Source organism: Prosopis cineraria, unplaced genomic scaffold, assembly GCF_029017545.1.
Source record: "Prosopis cineraria cultivar Desert tree isolate PC_DT_omini unplaced genomic scaffold, ASM2901754v1 PC4, whole genome shotgun sequence".
Lineage (NCBI taxonomy): Eukaryota > Viridiplantae > Streptophyta > Magnoliopsida > Fabales > Fabaceae > Prosopis > Prosopis cineraria.
This window is the reverse complement of record NW_026555335.1, coordinates 13,787,140-13,804,129: the sequence shown is the minus strand read 5'-3', so window position 1 is coordinate 13,804,129 and position 16,990 is coordinate 13,787,140. Positions and strand designations below refer to the sequence as shown.

At 33.2% G+C, this 16,990-nt stretch overlaps 2 protein-coding genes across 2 annotated transcripts; one reads left to right on the top strand and one right to left on the bottom strand.

Annotated features, from left to right (window-relative positions):
• Nucleotides 1–8,536: 8,536 nt before the first annotated feature.
• LOC129309464 (F-box protein SKIP1) lies at nucleotides 8,537–10,433 on the top strand. Its single transcript, XM_054951054.1, has 2 exons — nucleotides 8,537–8,949; nucleotides 9,498–10,433. Exons 1-2 carry the CDS (start codon nucleotides 8,597–8,599, stop codon nucleotides 10,069–10,071), a joined length of 927 nt encoding a protein of 308 aa, XP_054807029.1. The 5' UTR covers nucleotides 8,537–8,596; the 3' UTR covers nucleotides 10,072–10,433.
• A 1,399-nt stretch (nucleotides 10,434–11,832) lies between these two features.
• LOC129309941 (uncharacterized) lies at nucleotides 11,833–12,834 on the bottom strand. The gene is made up of 2 exons (XM_054951725.1): nucleotides 12,636–12,834; nucleotides 11,833–12,307 (listed from the first exon to the last, which is right to left on the bottom strand). Exons 1-2 carry the CDS (start codon nucleotides 12,760–12,762, stop codon nucleotides 12,051–12,053), a joined length of 384 nt encoding a protein of 127 aa, XP_054807700.1. The 5' UTR covers nucleotides 12,763–12,834; the 3' UTR covers nucleotides 11,833–12,050.
• Between the last annotated feature and the right edge of the window lie 4,156 nt (nucleotides 12,835–16,990).

Below are 16,990 nucleotides of genomic sequence, written 5' to 3'. Positions count from 1 at the left end.
TATTAACACAAATAACCACATATAAGTAAACAAAACTAAAATAATAGTTTAAGAACTATATATATATATATATACATGACATAATCTTTCCTTTTTTTGAATACTTTTCCACATTTACAATATTAGCATGATCAACTATTCACCAATCCTCCAAAGCTCCCCAACTTAAAACCATAGGCTCTCATGGATCAATCACATATTGATCTAAGCAAACCTTTAGTGGTAGAAATACCCAGCCAAAGGTATTTTATCCTATATTTAGACCTTAGTTTCCGTCTTCACATACACTTGTAATAGAGGTATCATTGATCCTTAACCACATCCTCACAGGCAATAGGGAGTTACTAGACTACCCGAATATTCCATGATAATAGTCCCAATATAATGTTATACCAAATGTCCTATAGTGCCAACCTGATATAATTTACTATATAGGTTTGTTCGCTCACATTTACACATCCACCTACCCACTCTTATACTCACAAGGTGAACTCTCACCCACTATGATTATGCTTTTAACACAGATAAACTTCCACTTTTTACACATTACACTATATATATAGTCATTTTGTTTGAAAGCCCTTAGTCATTCAACATGCATTTCCAAAATCATTTGAATGCTAAAATCATGCATATTACAAAACAATGCACAAAAATCTTGCAAAATAATGAAATCATTATTTATATATTTACTTCCACGTAGCTATAATAGTTAATAAATATAACAAACTATATAGTTACCTCAACCCTTCTATTCTTAAGAAAGGTTACTCGTATTACACTTGTTCTAAGTAAGCCCCTTTCATTTAAATTCACTTGTTACACAACAACTTACACCGCTTTAGCATCCAAGGTCAATTACCATATTGACAGGAAGTACTAATCTTAACAATTAGACATTGAATTACTTCCAACTACTCTTCCTAAGTCCACTTACACATTCTACACCTATCTATCACTTACGGTAAGCCTTAACACTCTTAAATCCTTGATTTCACTTGTTTTCTCCCTCTAAAGCTGACTAATTTGAGTTTACAACTTCAAAACTTTATTCTTTAAGCTTAAACCAATCACAAAACCTTAGTTTAACTCTGAAGAGCCTTTCTATTACTATAGGATAAGAAAAAAACCCCTTAAAACTTCTTATTTCAATTTCCAAATAGTTTAAACTAAGAGAAAATAGTGTAGAATATGAGGTTAAGATAGTACTAGATTTACTCAATAAGTAACAGGTCAAAAACATCATATTTGCTCTCATAAATAGTTGCCTTAGTAGAGCCTTTCCTCCTCCACTCTCTCATGACTCTTTTCTCTATTTTTCCCTCTATTTCTATAAGCCTTTCACATTCTTAACTATCAAAATTCTACACTATGCATCTCGGCACACTCTACACTAGTCATAGCATATGACACAGTGAAGAAACTCCTCACTATGCACGCACTCTACTTCACAACCACATTCTTTCACTCTAATCTACTCATGCAACATCTCAAAAAGTCAGAATAACATCCCATCATCCAAAACCCTAATCGCACATAAAATTACTCATTCACCCTTACTAATGCTTAATTTCAGGATTATGAATTTAGGATGTTACACTTTGGGCTTAGAGATAGAGATTTTTCTGCTATATTGAGCTATGTTGATCTTGTTGTCTCTAGTCAAGATAATGAGAGGTTGCTTCTTCCTCTCATGAATAAGGAAATTAGAGTGGCTATCTTTTATTTTGGGAGACTCAAGGAGCTTGACAATTTTTCAATAATATTTTATCAACATTCTTGGAGTATTATGGTTCCTTCTGTTTGTCATATGGTTAAAAAAAATTTCTCTAATCATTTGAGCTTGAAAAATTTAAATCACACTAATTTGATTTTGATACCCAAAATTGATGTTCCTAAGACAGTGGGCTACTTTCGCCCTATTAGCTTATATAACTTTTGTTAAAAAGTGGCATCAAAAATTATCACTAATAGCATGAAAAGTATTATGAGTAAAATTGTTCCTAAAGAGTAGAGGGCTTTTATCCCTGGATGCCTTATTCACGAAAATATTTTGTTCATAAGGCTTTCCACTACTTAAAATGGGGGAAAAAGATGTTTTTGATGCTGCTGTAAAAATTGATATGAATAAAGCCTATAATAAGGTAGAATGGGACTTTTTTATAGCTTTGTTACTTAAATTAAACTTTGCAAATAAGTGGGTGTCTAAGATCATGAATTGAATATCTTTTGTTTCTTTCTCTGTGAAATTGGAGGGTAGAACTATTTCATTTTTGCCAAAGCATAGGCTTAGACAAGGGGATCCTCTTTCTCCTCTTTTGTTCATGTTAGTTTTCAAATATAATTAACGTACATGTGAACAAGAAAGACTTCATGGGCAATAGTATTACTAGAAATTGTCTTATATTATCTCATTGTCTATTTGCAAATGACTATATCTTTTTTTATAAATGCTACTCATGCTAATTGTCATTTGTTGAAAAAGATTTTTAATGCCTACTACTCAACCTCTAGCCAGCAAATTAATTTTGAAAAATCATGTGTGTTTGTTTCTGCCAGCACCTCGAATGATGTCAAAGACATGGTTTGTTAAAACCTTGAAATCCCTAATGTTGATTCTCTTGGTAATTACCTTGGTCTTCCTATTTTATGGAATAAATTGAAGGTTGAAGCGCTTGCTTTTGTAAGGGATAAGTGGCTTGGAATAAATAGTTTTTATTACAAGCTGGCAAAGAAACTCTAATAAAAGCTTTGGCCAATGATATCCCCACCTATTCAACTATATATTTTCAGCATCCCCACCTATTACTAGGGAAGGAACTTTTTCAAAGAAAAAATATCCTTTGGCATTTGGGTAATGTTAAAAATGTTGATCTTTGGAGGGATTTCTAGATTCCCAACTTGCCTAATAATCAAATACTAAGCCATTTAGCACCTATTCCTATGGAATCGATATAAGGAGCAAATATGATTAATGTAGGTAGATGGGATCTAGATAGTGTGGTGTTTCCTAATCCTATTAGGAATGATATTGAACAAATCCCCCTTCCCTTTATTGATATTAATGTTAAGGTTAGCTTGTTAGGAAGCTCAAATGGATTATACTATGTTAAATTAGGCTATAAATGGTTAAAGTCTAAGGAGAATGTTATGGTTGACATTGGCCCTACCTCGTCTTGTCCTTTTGGTAACGATATCTGGAAAAGTATTTGGAAGTTAAAAGTTCAATAAAGGTAAGACACTTCCTTTGGAGAGTGTGTAGAAATGCATTGCCCCTTATGGAAGCTTTATGCTAGCGTAAATGTACCCCTTCCCCTGCTTGTTTATGATGTTTTGTTGGCTCTGAATCTATTGAGCATGCCTTATTCTTTGTGGTTGGATCAAAAGAATCTGGTTTGCTTGTCCTCTTAGATTAACTATTTTTGACTCTTTTACTCTCTTTTTTGTTGATTGGCTCTTGACAATTTTTAAGTTGCTATGTGATGATAATTTTGGTCAAGCTCCTTGTAGCCTATCTATTGTGGTTTATCTGGAAGAGCCATTGCAATGAATTATATGACCATTCTACTCCCGATCTTTCTTGGGTTATTAGTTTACCCAATAAAGCTGTGTATGACTACTAGATAGTCAATGGTTGGTTTGAAATTAAGGAGAGACTCAAGGGCATGTTCTAATGCTTGTGTGTAGAGCCGATAATTTGGGCAGGCCAGGCTCAATTTAGGTCAGGTTTAAAGTATTATACTCTTTTGAAAAAGCTCATATAATTAAGTCCAATCCTAACTTTTTTCGGGGTAGGTTCGGGATGATTTTTCAAGTTTGGCTTGAATTACTGGCTTGTGCGTGGAATTTACCCCCTTGTAGGTAGTTAAAGCTAAACTCTATTGGTGCTTTTGATGTTACTAACAATTTGGGAGGCCTTAGATTTACTTTGCAAAATCATGCAGTGGATGTGATTAACCTATGTGCCCAGAGAAGTGATGCATCCTCACCATTTCACAGTGAGGCAATGGCACCATTTGAAGCTGTTCGAAGCGCACGTGGCAAGTAGATGGAGCATATTAAAATGGAATCAGATTGCAAACTACTAGTGGATGCTGCTCTATGCAAAGCTACTTGTCATAATAGGAATTCTAGACTTTTGGTTGAGGAGCTTTCTATTGTTTTTAATCTGAATCAGGACCTTTTTTTATCTTTTATGCCACGTTCTTGTAATTTGGTGACAGATTGGCTTGCCAAATCAGCTGTAAAGGGATTGTTTAGTGGTGGGTGGTCCCTTGCTCCCCCAACCCCCCTTGCTAATATTTTTTATTCTGATGCTTAAGTGCTAATTGATGGGCATTGGTTAACTTGTAACTATCTATTTTTGTTGTGAACGATATTTCTCCTTTGGCCCAAAAAAAAAATCATGAATTTTTAAGGGGAGAATCTCAACCAGGGCCCCTTCAAAGTGAATAATTGTAATTCAAAGAAAAAGGGTATTAACTTTTATAGCTTATGCAGTCCATATAAATTGACACAATAGTTATGTATACGAACGAATTATAATAAGAGTGGACGCATATGCGTGTGTATGTAGATTATGATCCTCTCATGAATTATCTCAAAAAGTATTTCCTTCTGGATAACAATTTAAGGCATTAACTATTTTACAGTTCTCAAAAAAATGTTAGGTGCAATCTTATTCTTAACTTTTTTACATCTTTTTAATTATACCCTCATTAAATATCTTATTAAGTGCTTTCATAATGATAATTGAAACTCTAATATATTATTTTTCAAAAAGAAAGTAATAAATAAAGTGAGGATATAATTATAAAACTACTTAATTAATATTCTATATTTTAAACCAAACAAGACTTTTTAAAAATGTCTTATATTGAAATCCAGAAAGAAAAGAGTATCGCACAACTTGAAGTGTTATGCACCAGTAATAATGACTTTAATTATTTTTAATTGAAATGAAAATTTAATGCAGACGTTAGGAATTAATAGATACTAAAGAAAATGAGGGGGGCTGAGGAGGGGATCATAGGTAAAATTCAAAAATCATATACACTCTAACTTTCAAGGAATAAAAAAATATTGTTGAGTAATATTACAAGAAATATAAAGAATGTTATGAAAAAAATAGAAAGAATTGATTTCCTCATTCCCTCTTTGGAACTGAAGAAGTCGTAGCTGGTTATTTACAAAATTACAATTACAGGGGCGGTTCAGGAAGTTAGCTTGTGGAGGCAAAACGACAAGAGAAGAGTTGTGGTTATCGCTTATTGCTTATTGTCGTTTGCAGGCGGAGGGTCTTGTACGACAACGAATCGAACCTTGAATCGGCCAAGCTTGCGTGCGAGAGAGTCCAAGGGACTCGAACGACGACCTCGTTGTCTCATTGAATGAACCTTCTTAAATCTAAATACTCTCTTCCGTTCTGTGCATGCACGAATGTAGGGAACGCCAAAACCTTCCTTATTGTAAGAACATGAAGCTTCTTCTTGCTCTTGATGATGAAGATGATGATGCTGATGAAGATGATGAAGCACTTCCATGATCAATATGAATAATAGTAGTCTTCTTCTTTTCTTCTTCTTCTGAGACTTTAGGGTTTAGGCTCTATATGTATGGGTTTTCTGAGATGAAGCAGTGTATCTCAATCGAGTTTGTGATGAAAATGAGGTGAGACGAATGTTGTGTGGTGGAGGATATGAGATTCGATGTGTGTGTTGTGGATTTATATAGAGGATGAGATTTGAACGAGTCGTTTTTATTTCTCAGATATTTGATGACTTCAAATGGTTGAACTGACTTTCACAGCTAATATGTCAGACCAAGTCATAAATAACATATTATTCAATTTTCAAACAAGTGCTCCTTTAATTTTCGCTTCAGTTATAGACTCATAGGGTAATAAAGACGCGTTTTTTTTTTTTAGTATATTGACCTGTTTTGGTTAATTACAAATCCAATAAATAGAAAATAAGCAAGAGCATGGTAGCAAAACAGAGACTGGATTACAATAATCCCTTTCTCTTTCAACGGATTGCGTGTTAGAATTTTTCATGTGGTTCCCACCACATCATCAAGAACTGTTTTTTTTTTTTAAATAAAGGCTATGAAATTATATAAAAGAGGATCTAGCACAAAAAATACAAGGAAGAAATTAGCTATGAGGCTTATGCTCATCATTATATTACCAACATAACAAGTGTGAAAAAATTACTTCATTTGGTTGTTATCTTTTTCTCTTTTTTTTTCCCCTCTTTTTTTAAATTATAAGGGCAAGTACTAACTATTTGATACACAATCTGGGCAAGTACTGCTTATTATTGATTAATTTGTTTAAAATTTTAAAAAAATGATTTTAGTTAATTTTTAAATTAAGTATAAAAGTGTCGTTAGAAGTACAATTGTACAAAAAAGGAATTGCAAGTGAAATTTAAACTAAACATGTAAGAAATGTGTCAAAAAGATTATTTTAATAAGTTATTTGAAGAAAAAAATTTAAAAATATATTTGTTTCAACAAAACTTTTATGATTATTGTTAAACTTGATTAGAATTACTGAATCCAGAGAGCTCCGCATTGTCGGGTGTGGCAAGAGCATTGACCAAAGGTGAGTCATTTAATCAATGAACTGAGTAAACTTTTTTTTTTTTTTCCCCTCTTAAGGACAAAGTCAATATTTACTCTAATTATATTGAAGGACTCATGTTCACTCCTAATCAATGTTTTAGAATTGAACCATATACTAAACTAAAAAGGTTAGCAATTCATGGTTCACATGATTCAATTGAGTTGGATCAATGATCAAACTAATAACGTAATAATTAAATTAAAAAAAGTCTATATGTATATAATAATCTAAATATAAAAAATAAATATCAAATTGCTACTTAACTTAAAAATAAAATTAAATATTTTAAATTTATTATGACTTAATAAGCTATATGATACAACATAACATTAAATGATTAAAAAAAAATTGGTCATTTTTTTAAAAAAATTGATAAAAAATAAAAAATTGTTTTAATAGTTCGGTTCTTGAAAATTGGATTTTGTTCCCAACTTGATTCCGGTTTCTGATCCGGCTGCTAATCCAAAATAGCCCAAGTTCCCAAAATAATTTTTACATACTAGCTGAACAGAAATTCAGACTGATCGACAGTTGAACAGGTCCAACTATTCAGTTCAGTTTGATTTTTTAATCACTGCTCTTAATAAGTATTGTGCAAATCATTTTTCATTGCAACTATTAATAAAATCAGAAAATTTGTTATGAAAAAATCGACAATCAATTTTGATAACGATTTTAAAGAGGCGAATAAGTATGCTGACGGGTAGGTACATCAAGATGCATTAACTTTTACACGATGACATGATCTAAATTGTCTTTTTGCACGATTTTCTTCTGCGGCCTTATATTAAAAAGGGAGGACAAAAAAAAAAAAAAAGAATCAGCTCTCGTTGACTTGGTTAATCAAATCAAATCCTTTTAGATGAGCCCATAGCTTGGAAATCAAAGCCCACTTGCCCCCATTGGATTGATTAACTTATAAGAGCTTATAAAATATGCTTTTTATGTATTTACATGCCCGGCTGTGTTTCACTAGGATTGATTTTTGAAAGAATTATAAGAGCTTATAAAGAAAAAAATGATTATTATTTCTTTTTATGTATTTACAAGTCGAATTTATAAGTAGACAAGAATGTTGTGTGTGTATTAAAAATTACAAATATATCCTAACAAAAGGATTTATTTATAAGTAAGTTACATGAATTTTTAAAAATATGCTTAAATCTTATAAGATTTGATTGTAATTAATTTTACTATGTAAAATGATACGGGAAGTGGTAGACCAGTGGCCAGTAATTGTTGACCGATCAAAATAATTTTTTTAAAAAAATATTTTATTGCAATAGTAATATTTTCATGTTTATAAATCAAACATTGCATATTAATAACTAAATATTCAAGGTTTAAAGTAAAACTTATTATATTTATAAGTCAATCTCTTGTAATATTAATATTTTAATATTTACAACTTAAATTTTAAATATTTATAAGTTAGATTTGTAAATTAAAATATTTAACTTGTAAATTTGTGATATTGACTCGTAAATATCAAGCCAAAATAAAGTTGACTTATAAATATTAAATTATTAACATTGTAAGAGATTAAGTTATACATGTAAGAAGTTTGAGTTGTAAATCTTGAAGATATACTTATAAATATGTGATAATTGATTTGCAAATTTTAAAATATAAATAATTCAGTAAAAATATTTTTTTAAAAAAAATTTGACTAGTTAATAAGGTGGCAAGTCCAAAGGTATTTTTATTATTTTACATGATAAATTAATTATTATCAAGTCCAATAAAGATTGAATGTATTTTTATAAATTCAATATGTGTAATTATAAATAATTTTTTTTAAAAAAGAACTCATTTATAATTTTTTTATAAGTTATTAATTTATTTTCCTGGAATATAATATAACTGAATATTTCCCATGACCCCATTTTTTAAATCAGGATAGTTCCGTTCTCACTGTCTCGCATCAATCGCTCAATTTCTTGCGCCGGTACCAGAAGTGATTCGCCTATGGAAACTGAACGAGGAGATACCGAGTCAGCACCCCGACTCGACTGGGCCGAGTTGACCCATGAGTGCCTCATCAACATATTCTCTCGCCTCTCCATCGACGACCGATGGCGAGGCGTCATGTTCGTCTGCAACTCCTGGCTTCGCGCCTTCAAGGATCCCTCCTTGCATTCGGTGTTCAACCTCGACTCCCACTTCGATTCCCCTGTTGAGTTGGCCCTCTGGTGGACCCCCGAGTTCGAGAGGAAGATCGATTCTATGCTTCAATCAGTCGCCGGCTGGAGCGCTGGTTCTCTCAAGGAGATTCGCCTCAGACATTGCACTGATCGCTCGCTCGCTGTCGTTGCTGAAAGGTAACATACTTACTGCGAATTTCAATGTCTGTTCTTCCCATCCCTTGGGTCGCGAAAGTTGAAATCGAAGAATCAAAATTGGTTTCAGAAAGTTGAAATCGTAGAATCTTAAATTGGTTTTCTTCTACCTTATTGAATTTGGTTTCTAGTTTTTCTGCTTCGAATTGTTCTGGGTGAAGTTCATGTTTCAAATGATGGAATAAGAGTATGCCCTGATTTTTCTTATGAATTGACTTCGGATAAAAAACAGTGTTGATAGGCTATGCGGTGATCGAATTTGGGGAACCTAAGTACTTGATATGACATCCCATGCCGAAATAAATAAATTTTGAGTGTGCGATTTGAAGATAGAAGATACATCGTTTATTATGTGGCTCCGTTCGTAAAGCATTGTTGGTTAATTTATTGGGGCTTTAGCAGTTGAATGTTGTGTGACGGTTTGGATGGTGAATATTAGAACTCAGCATTATTTTATGTGTTTCATTAGAACTCACTTTATTTTCTTTGCTTTTGTTGATGGTTCTCTGTCTCCTGCGGTTGTAATTTAGATGCCCAAATCTTGAGGTTCTAGTGATCAGAAGCTGCCCTCATGTTACTGATGATTCAATCTCTAGAATAGCTTTCAGTTGTCCCAAGCTCAGGGAACTTGATATCAGCTACTGCTATGAAATATCCCATGAGTCGTTGTTGTTGATTGGAAAAAATTGCCCCAACCTCAAGGTTCTGAAGCGAAATTTCATGAATTGGATTGATCCTTCTCAACATGTGGGAGTTGTTCCTGATAAATATCTTAATGCTTGTCCACAAGATGGGGATTCTGAGGCTACAGCTATTGCAAACTCTATGCCACTTCTAGAGTGCCTTGAGATTAGGTTTTCCAAATTATCAGCTAAGGGCTTCAATTCGTTATGTCAGGGGTGTAAGGAGCTCAAGTTTTTGGATTTGATTGGCTGTACTAGCTTAACTGGCCGAGACATTGCAAATGCAACTTCCAATTTGGAGTGTCTAGAAGAGATTAAACGCCCAAATTTGTACATCCCCAGGTCTTTTTACTATGCTGAGAGGTATGGCCATTGGAGATTGTATGATGAGAGATTCCAGACTGATGTTTTCCGTAGCTGAGAATGGGTAAGAAGATTTATTCAATAAGTAAAATCTGAGCCCTCCTTCTGTTTGCTTGTGTGTGAGCGGCAACTCTTCTTTTGGGGTTAAAGTTCAGAACCTATATGTATTGTCTTTTATGCTTGTTTACCTTGTTATCAAAATAATGACCTGTGTCTGTAATTTATGTTGTATATATTATATATATATATATATATTTTGAAATCTTCCTGAACTTGTAGGGCAGTTGTATATGAAGACCATTTTCTCTTTTTCACTTTTGAAGTGGTCAAGTGGGTTTACTTGATTCATTGCTTCTTATGCTTTGATTTAGCAATCTTAAATAAAGGTGTTTCATTTTATTTATGTTAGCCTTTCTTTCATTCCTCCGTCTTCCTCATTCTAGGAAACCACTAAGTGCTAACCATTTCGTGGTGTTCTACTTATTTGTCTTAATTCATTTTCTTCAATAAAGGAAATCTCGCCAGTGTTATTATTACTGCTGATAGGACAGTTTTCTGAGTTCATTCATGGATTAAGATTATGGTGGAGTCAGGGTGCTAAGTTTCACTGTTCAAGTTTGAGGTTTTGAGCACAGGTTACCAGTTTTAAATTAGGGTAAATTATTATTCATAACCCTTTGGCCTGTGCTCTTATGCTGTGCACCCTAATTTATACCTTGGGCTACTCTATGATGCTATTGCAAGAATTAAGTGAGCCATTTTAATTTTCAAGCGTGGGGTTTATTTTAATAATGGCGGTAGAAAGACTGAAACTTTGTAAAGATGAAAGTGGACTGCCGTTTTATTTGAACAATAAAGCTGCTAATTTTATAGACGAGCGTGGGCCATTCATGTGATTGTTTCTATAAAAATTAATAGTAAAAATGCCATGTGGTTTTAGCAGTGCAAAATAAATCATCAGAGTTGGCTGACACTTTTTAAAGCCAGCAGAAAGACAGCTTGATTTCAAATCAAATCACACAAGGTAGACTAGATTTTAAAATTGAGAATAAGGGTCAGATTTGAATATCTTATTTAAATAAGAGATGGGGCTTGATAAGCCTTGAAAAAAAAGGACTCGAGTTCAAGTGATCCTTCAAATCTCTATTTCTCAAAAGATTAATAATTTTTCAAGTATTGTGTTATTAAAATAATTAATATTATTTCTTTTACTATTTATTTTAACATGATATTGATTTTTTTTATTAATTTCTCTTACACGATTACTTTCTAAAGTTTATTTCTTGGTTTTGCTTAATATTGTAACTCTGTAATACATAAATTTTTGTATTTATCAGATTTGATAAGGTTGATTTGAATTGAAAATTTTTATCTTTATTTTAAAACTTGATTAAGATTCTATATTATATATATATATATATTTATTTATTTTATTAATTTTTTATTTTTAAAATTTTTAAAAAATAAAACTATCTTATAGGCACGGCCTTGAACTCTTCAAATAAAAATTGAAGTTTAGAAAGTGATCATTTTTTAAGAAACCAAGCTCAAAGGCTTGAACCCACAAGGGTCAAGCCTGTCCATTTTCTTACCTCTATTAGATTCTCCTATTCAATCAAGCTAGTTAACTATGTGATGTGATTCTAGCTTAATTGTATTGATACAACCGAATTTAATTTGAGGTCTGGGATTTTTAGAAGTTAAACAACTCTGGTTTACCTGGTCCTGACCCAAGAGGCAATGGAAAGATGGTACTTATGTGTTTCTCTCCCACAATTTATTTCTTGTATAAAATAGATTTAGCACAGCAGAAGGGAAATGATGGCAGAAGGTAGCTTATTATTAAAAAAAAAAGAAAAAGAAAAAAAGCATTGGCATCATCTTGCCGTCAGAAGCTATTTAGGGGGAGAGGGGGGCAACTTTTGGCTGGACATGAAGGTCTTATAACATGGACATAGAAGGTTAGCTATTATGAACATATCTTCTTCTTGCCTCTATGAAAATATCTTTCAGGATGAAACATCTGGCCTCGGGAATTCAATAGAAGCAAACAGATAGAAGCAATCCAAGAAAGAGATTCGTGAGAGCTGCCATGAACATAGATGAAGGCCTAAGGGAAAACGAATTTGAACCTTTCTTGCCATTTGGACGCCGTAACAAGTCACTTGAACCGCCACCGTTGATTGGCTTTCCTACATGTGAAACACCTCGGCCATGCTGTACAATGTTCACTCTTGGAACTGTTCTTTGATTGCCTGTTTTACTTGATCCCATGATCACGCCACCGTACATATCTGCACACCCAGAAGAACAAAGATGAACATGTTCAAATGTTCAATCTTTAATTAGGATTTCAGTTTGAATAACCTAAGAATTTCAGCCTTGGGTCATTAGATTTATTGTACTTCATCCTTAAAAAATTGATGACCGCCCGAGTTAACATCTGAAAATAACAAATTTAGTGCACATCTAATGAATTTGTTATTTTCATTAGTTAAATTGCGCACTTAGGAATTAAGCCTGTGTGAGTTTAGCAAGCTATAATCAAACTGTAAGTTCAGGCTACTTTCATACAACAAGATGGACAATAACATGAAGAAAAAAGAATTCCTAAATACTTACATTTACGCTGCATTGTTGACTTGGAAATCCTCGAATCTTCATATTCTGCAGTAGATTTGCTTGCACAAGCTGAATATGTGAGAATGGTGAGCAACACAAGGAACCACAGAAGTAGAGTTTTCTTCATATCTTGGAGCCTTTTCTGAACCAACAGCTACTAGATGGTTGTCTTGGGGTGGAGAGGTATATTTGGTTAGTGGTAAAGTTTGTCATTTATAAAGGGGTTTTGTTACTGTTGATGGTACCAAAAGTTGCCCAAGACACATGATTTTGCCCTCCTGAAATTGGGTTCTCAACAGTTAACAGCTAACGTTAGCGAGAAAGTAGATTTATTTTTTTATCCTGTAGTTTTGTCAAAATAATTTTGATGACAGAGGATTGTTTCTCTTCTAAGTATAATCTCTTCTGGTATCTATCTTTGCCTGTGCCAAGTCAACGTAACAGTGAAAAAAATAGGATTGAGTTTCTTTCTTGCTGCCTCCCTCTGACGTAAATGCAGGAAGGAGGCACCAGAAGACAAACTAGGTCCGAAAGAATCTTACTATTGGGATGATAAGTGAGAGCTTGTTCTATCGGAAGCATATAATGGCAGACAAGCAAAGGACTAAAAGAGGGTCCCTTGGGTTAAATGATTCCAAGGAAGATTAGGCAGATCATAAAGCAATCCTTTTTATTCTTTTCGTGTGGATGATGGATGGCTTAATTAACGCTATATATGAAATTAGTCATTCTTCATTAGATTGTACAATTCACATTTCACCACTGCATCTTCATGTTTCCTTTTACAAAATTTTGACATGGTTTTATTAGCTGGTAAGAACTAGGCACGTACCCAAAACTAAACCAACACAAGATTCAAATATTGAGGAATCACAAGCCTACTATAGATCCTCTAGCCCTATCCGTATGTAGGGCAAGGAAACAGGTTAATATGCACTTTTAGGAACAAATGAAGGGCTATACAGTATTCTAAGCTTTTTATTTTCAGTGAATATGGGCACTTTCTTGTAATGGTAGTTTTATCCATGATTAAGTTATGTGTAGTTGTGGTTGAAAGATTGAAAATTAATTTGAAATATAAAATCTATAAAAAAAAATTGTGTTATAGACTCATCTCATACTTAGTGTAATCAGTACATGGGAAAATAATTCAAATTGTCTTCTTAGTTGTTTATTTTTATGTATTAAGAATCAATTTTATCTTTCAATTATACAAAAAAAGATCACCAGAAATCCTAAATTCAAATATAGGTCAATTCTATCTTTAAACCTTTAAAATTCAAAACTTCATCACCCCCTATGTTAAGTTGTCATCCATCATCGTTAATGGGTCCCTATTTTGCTGAGGTGGCATGCCTTGTATGCAAATTCTTCATTCCAAAAGTTACACCCCACCTTAGTTAACTCTAATTTTGTCCACATCACCCATTGACAACGTCTTACTCTCCCTCATTTCTATCTCCTCTCCCTTTTCTCTTCTCCTTGATGTTGCTTCCTTTTGCCTCGTCTTAGAGTGTGTTTGGATTAAAAAATTCACAATTGAGGTTAGAACTTAACTGAGGTTGGCAAACTAATGTTAAAAAAAAATTTTCATTTATAACGTGATTTATGTTTGGATATTTTTTTTTCAGAAGTTAGTTGGACAAATTAAAATTTGTTTGGATGTTTGATTCAAAAGCCAATTGAGATGCATAATGACAAAAATGGACATAATTTTTTTTGTGTATATTTTTGTCATCAATTTTATTTTTTTAAAAGAATATTACATTTTAAATTACAATTTTATTTTTTTAAGTTAGAATTTAAAAATCTAAAATAAATTGATTGGATTAAAATTTTTTCAATTTTATAAATGCGTTGCACTGATTCTAAAAAATAAATTACACTGCTACTAACATATAAAAATTATTATTTAGTGTTAGTTTAATATAATAATAATTGATGATTTAATGATCTAATTTGTATATTCGCAAATTAAGATTACTCCACAATTCTAGGCCTTAGTGTGTTTTTCCTCGACTCGGATCCGATGACCTAAGTCCTGAAAATATTGAGAATTGAAAGGTGAGTACAACCACTCAATAATTAAGTTTTACCTAACCTATACAGTTACATATTAATTGTAGATGGATAGATGCAAATAGGCAAATACACATATAACACATATCAACACTTGGTCACGGTTCACAAAACTAACAACCATGTAAATGGGTGCACAATTCACAATATCATGTTATTTTGCAAAGCACAACACGGAATCACAATAATAACAATCATGCACCCCTAACACATGCTAAACAATAAAACTAATAATCATGTGGTCGAACTTATATGCATGATCATATACCAACCTTATAGCCTTCCACTTGTGAAAAGCTACCGAGTCAAGGTGAACTCATTTACTTATGTGATCTGATTTCCCCCAATACTAATAACCATGAGGTGTTGTACCCCTAATCTGGCCTCCTCATGAACCGGCGGAGATTAGTTAGGTTCGAGTCCCTCATAGCACAAGTGAGACAATCCCAAATCAACCATAAGACAAGAGCTACCTCCCAATTCTAATGGTCGGTGCCAACGCAAGCTTTCAATTCCAATGATTACTGCAAGTACCATGTGGATTTAAACTAATCTATTCCTCTCCTTAGGCAAACTTTCACCAATGATCATACTATGTACATTTGTCACATATTATGCATTTCAAGGATTAATTCATGGCAATTAATTTCACATACTCATATTCAATCACTCCATACATTCAACATATCATATATCACAATTCTTCACTTTTACAACAACATGCCACAAATAAATTATAAATTACAAGTGAGTGGCATAATAAATGTTTTTCCTTTCCAAAATTATTTCACAATTAAACACATTGTCGACATGCATCATTTATTTAAATCATCAATCATATTTCACAAATACAATTAACATTCAATTATAAAAGTTAGGTTTCTCCATGTTACCTCAAGCCTTTAAGAGGTCAAAAGTTTACCCCTCACAACACCAACTTCCAAAGTTTCAACAAGCTTGAATGGTGCCAAAATGAATCACACTACAATCATAGTACAAGATTACCATTATTATCCCGTTTGGAGGATTTTACCACATAATCTCCATACACACTATTCTATCAACCCATGAATTACTATCCATTCATATCCAATGGGCTCTTTAGATTCCATTAATGCACATTATACTTAATAACACCTCAAACCATTATTAATGAACACATACTTCTCCCAACTACCACATTGATCTGGATTTTCAGATATTAAATGCTCTATCTAACAAACTCTCGATAAAACCATTAATGTGGGATTTATCTATCACAAACTGCACCAAATGAACTCATTTTAACTAATGGATTTAGACCCATAGTCCTATAGATTAAAAATGAACACTCCAACTTAAACCCTATCATAAATGAGGGAGAGAAAGGAAGAAGAAGGCATGATAAACCTGCATTAGGTGTTTGGGAGCTTTAAAATGTCAACAATGAAAGTCAATATGTGTGCCCTAGTAGAGCTCTAACATTTTCTTCATTTTCTTCCTTTCCTTCTCTTCTATTTTCATGCAAAATGCGAATTGATTTATCAAAAATTTTGCCCGTGTGTCGTAGCACATGCTACCCTCCAGCGCAGAGCATGGCACAAAGGAGCTTATTGCATTCAAATTTGCCTCTGTGCACCGTGACAGACTGACCATGCACCGCGACATGTGGCATAGAAAGCAAATCTTTACTTTTTCTTCCTCTTTTCTTACTCGAGTGGCCTGCCATCAATCTAAACCTACTTCTAGGGCTGAAATCACCACAATTATACCAATTAGACCCTTCTGTCCACACACCTTATTAACTCACTAATTACCCTCATTAGGTTAATAAATCAAGATTAAATTTTTTTGGATGTTACACAACCTGCTTCAGGAGGTCTCCAATATGCTTCAAATCTTTTGCTATCACAAATAAGGATATTGTCTCTTGATTGGAGTCTGACATCATCGATAACTTGTTGGGTGCTAGAAAAAGCGATGGTAGCTTTGTGGTTGATTTCCTGAGAATAAATCTATTTGCATCATGCCTTCCAAACGTTCCAACAAACTTGGTCAAAGAACTTTTACCAAGGAATTCTTTTAGTATTTGAGCCGTCGGCCTCAATTTTCATATTCCAAATTATCCAGTCCTGTACAAAAAGATAGAAAAATGTATTAAGTTTAGAAGGTTTAATAAGTTTAAGCCAGAAAATACAAGCTTCTTTGCAATCTTGGAGAATGTGAATTGAGGAATCTAGAGAGCAAAAAAAGCTAGTTCCAAATCATTGAGTTTGACATGTGAAGCCACTGGAGGG

Coding starts and splice junctions, on each gene's coding strand:
- LOC129309464 (XM_054951054.1), top strand. CDS start 8,597: ATGGAAACTGAACGAGGAGATACCGAGTCAGCACCCCGACTCGACTGG. Junction 8,950..9,497: donor CTCGCTGTCGTTGCTGAAAG/GTAACATACTTA, acceptor GTTGTAATTTAG/ATGCCCAAATCTTGAGGTTC.
- LOC129309941 (XM_054951725.1), bottom strand. CDS start 12,762: ATGAAGAAAACTCTACTTCTGTGGTTCCTTGTGTTGCTCACCATTCTC. Junction 12,308..12,635: donor GTCAACAATGCAGCGTAAAT/GTAAGTATTTAG, acceptor CTGGGTGTGCAG/ATATGTACGGTGGCGTGATC.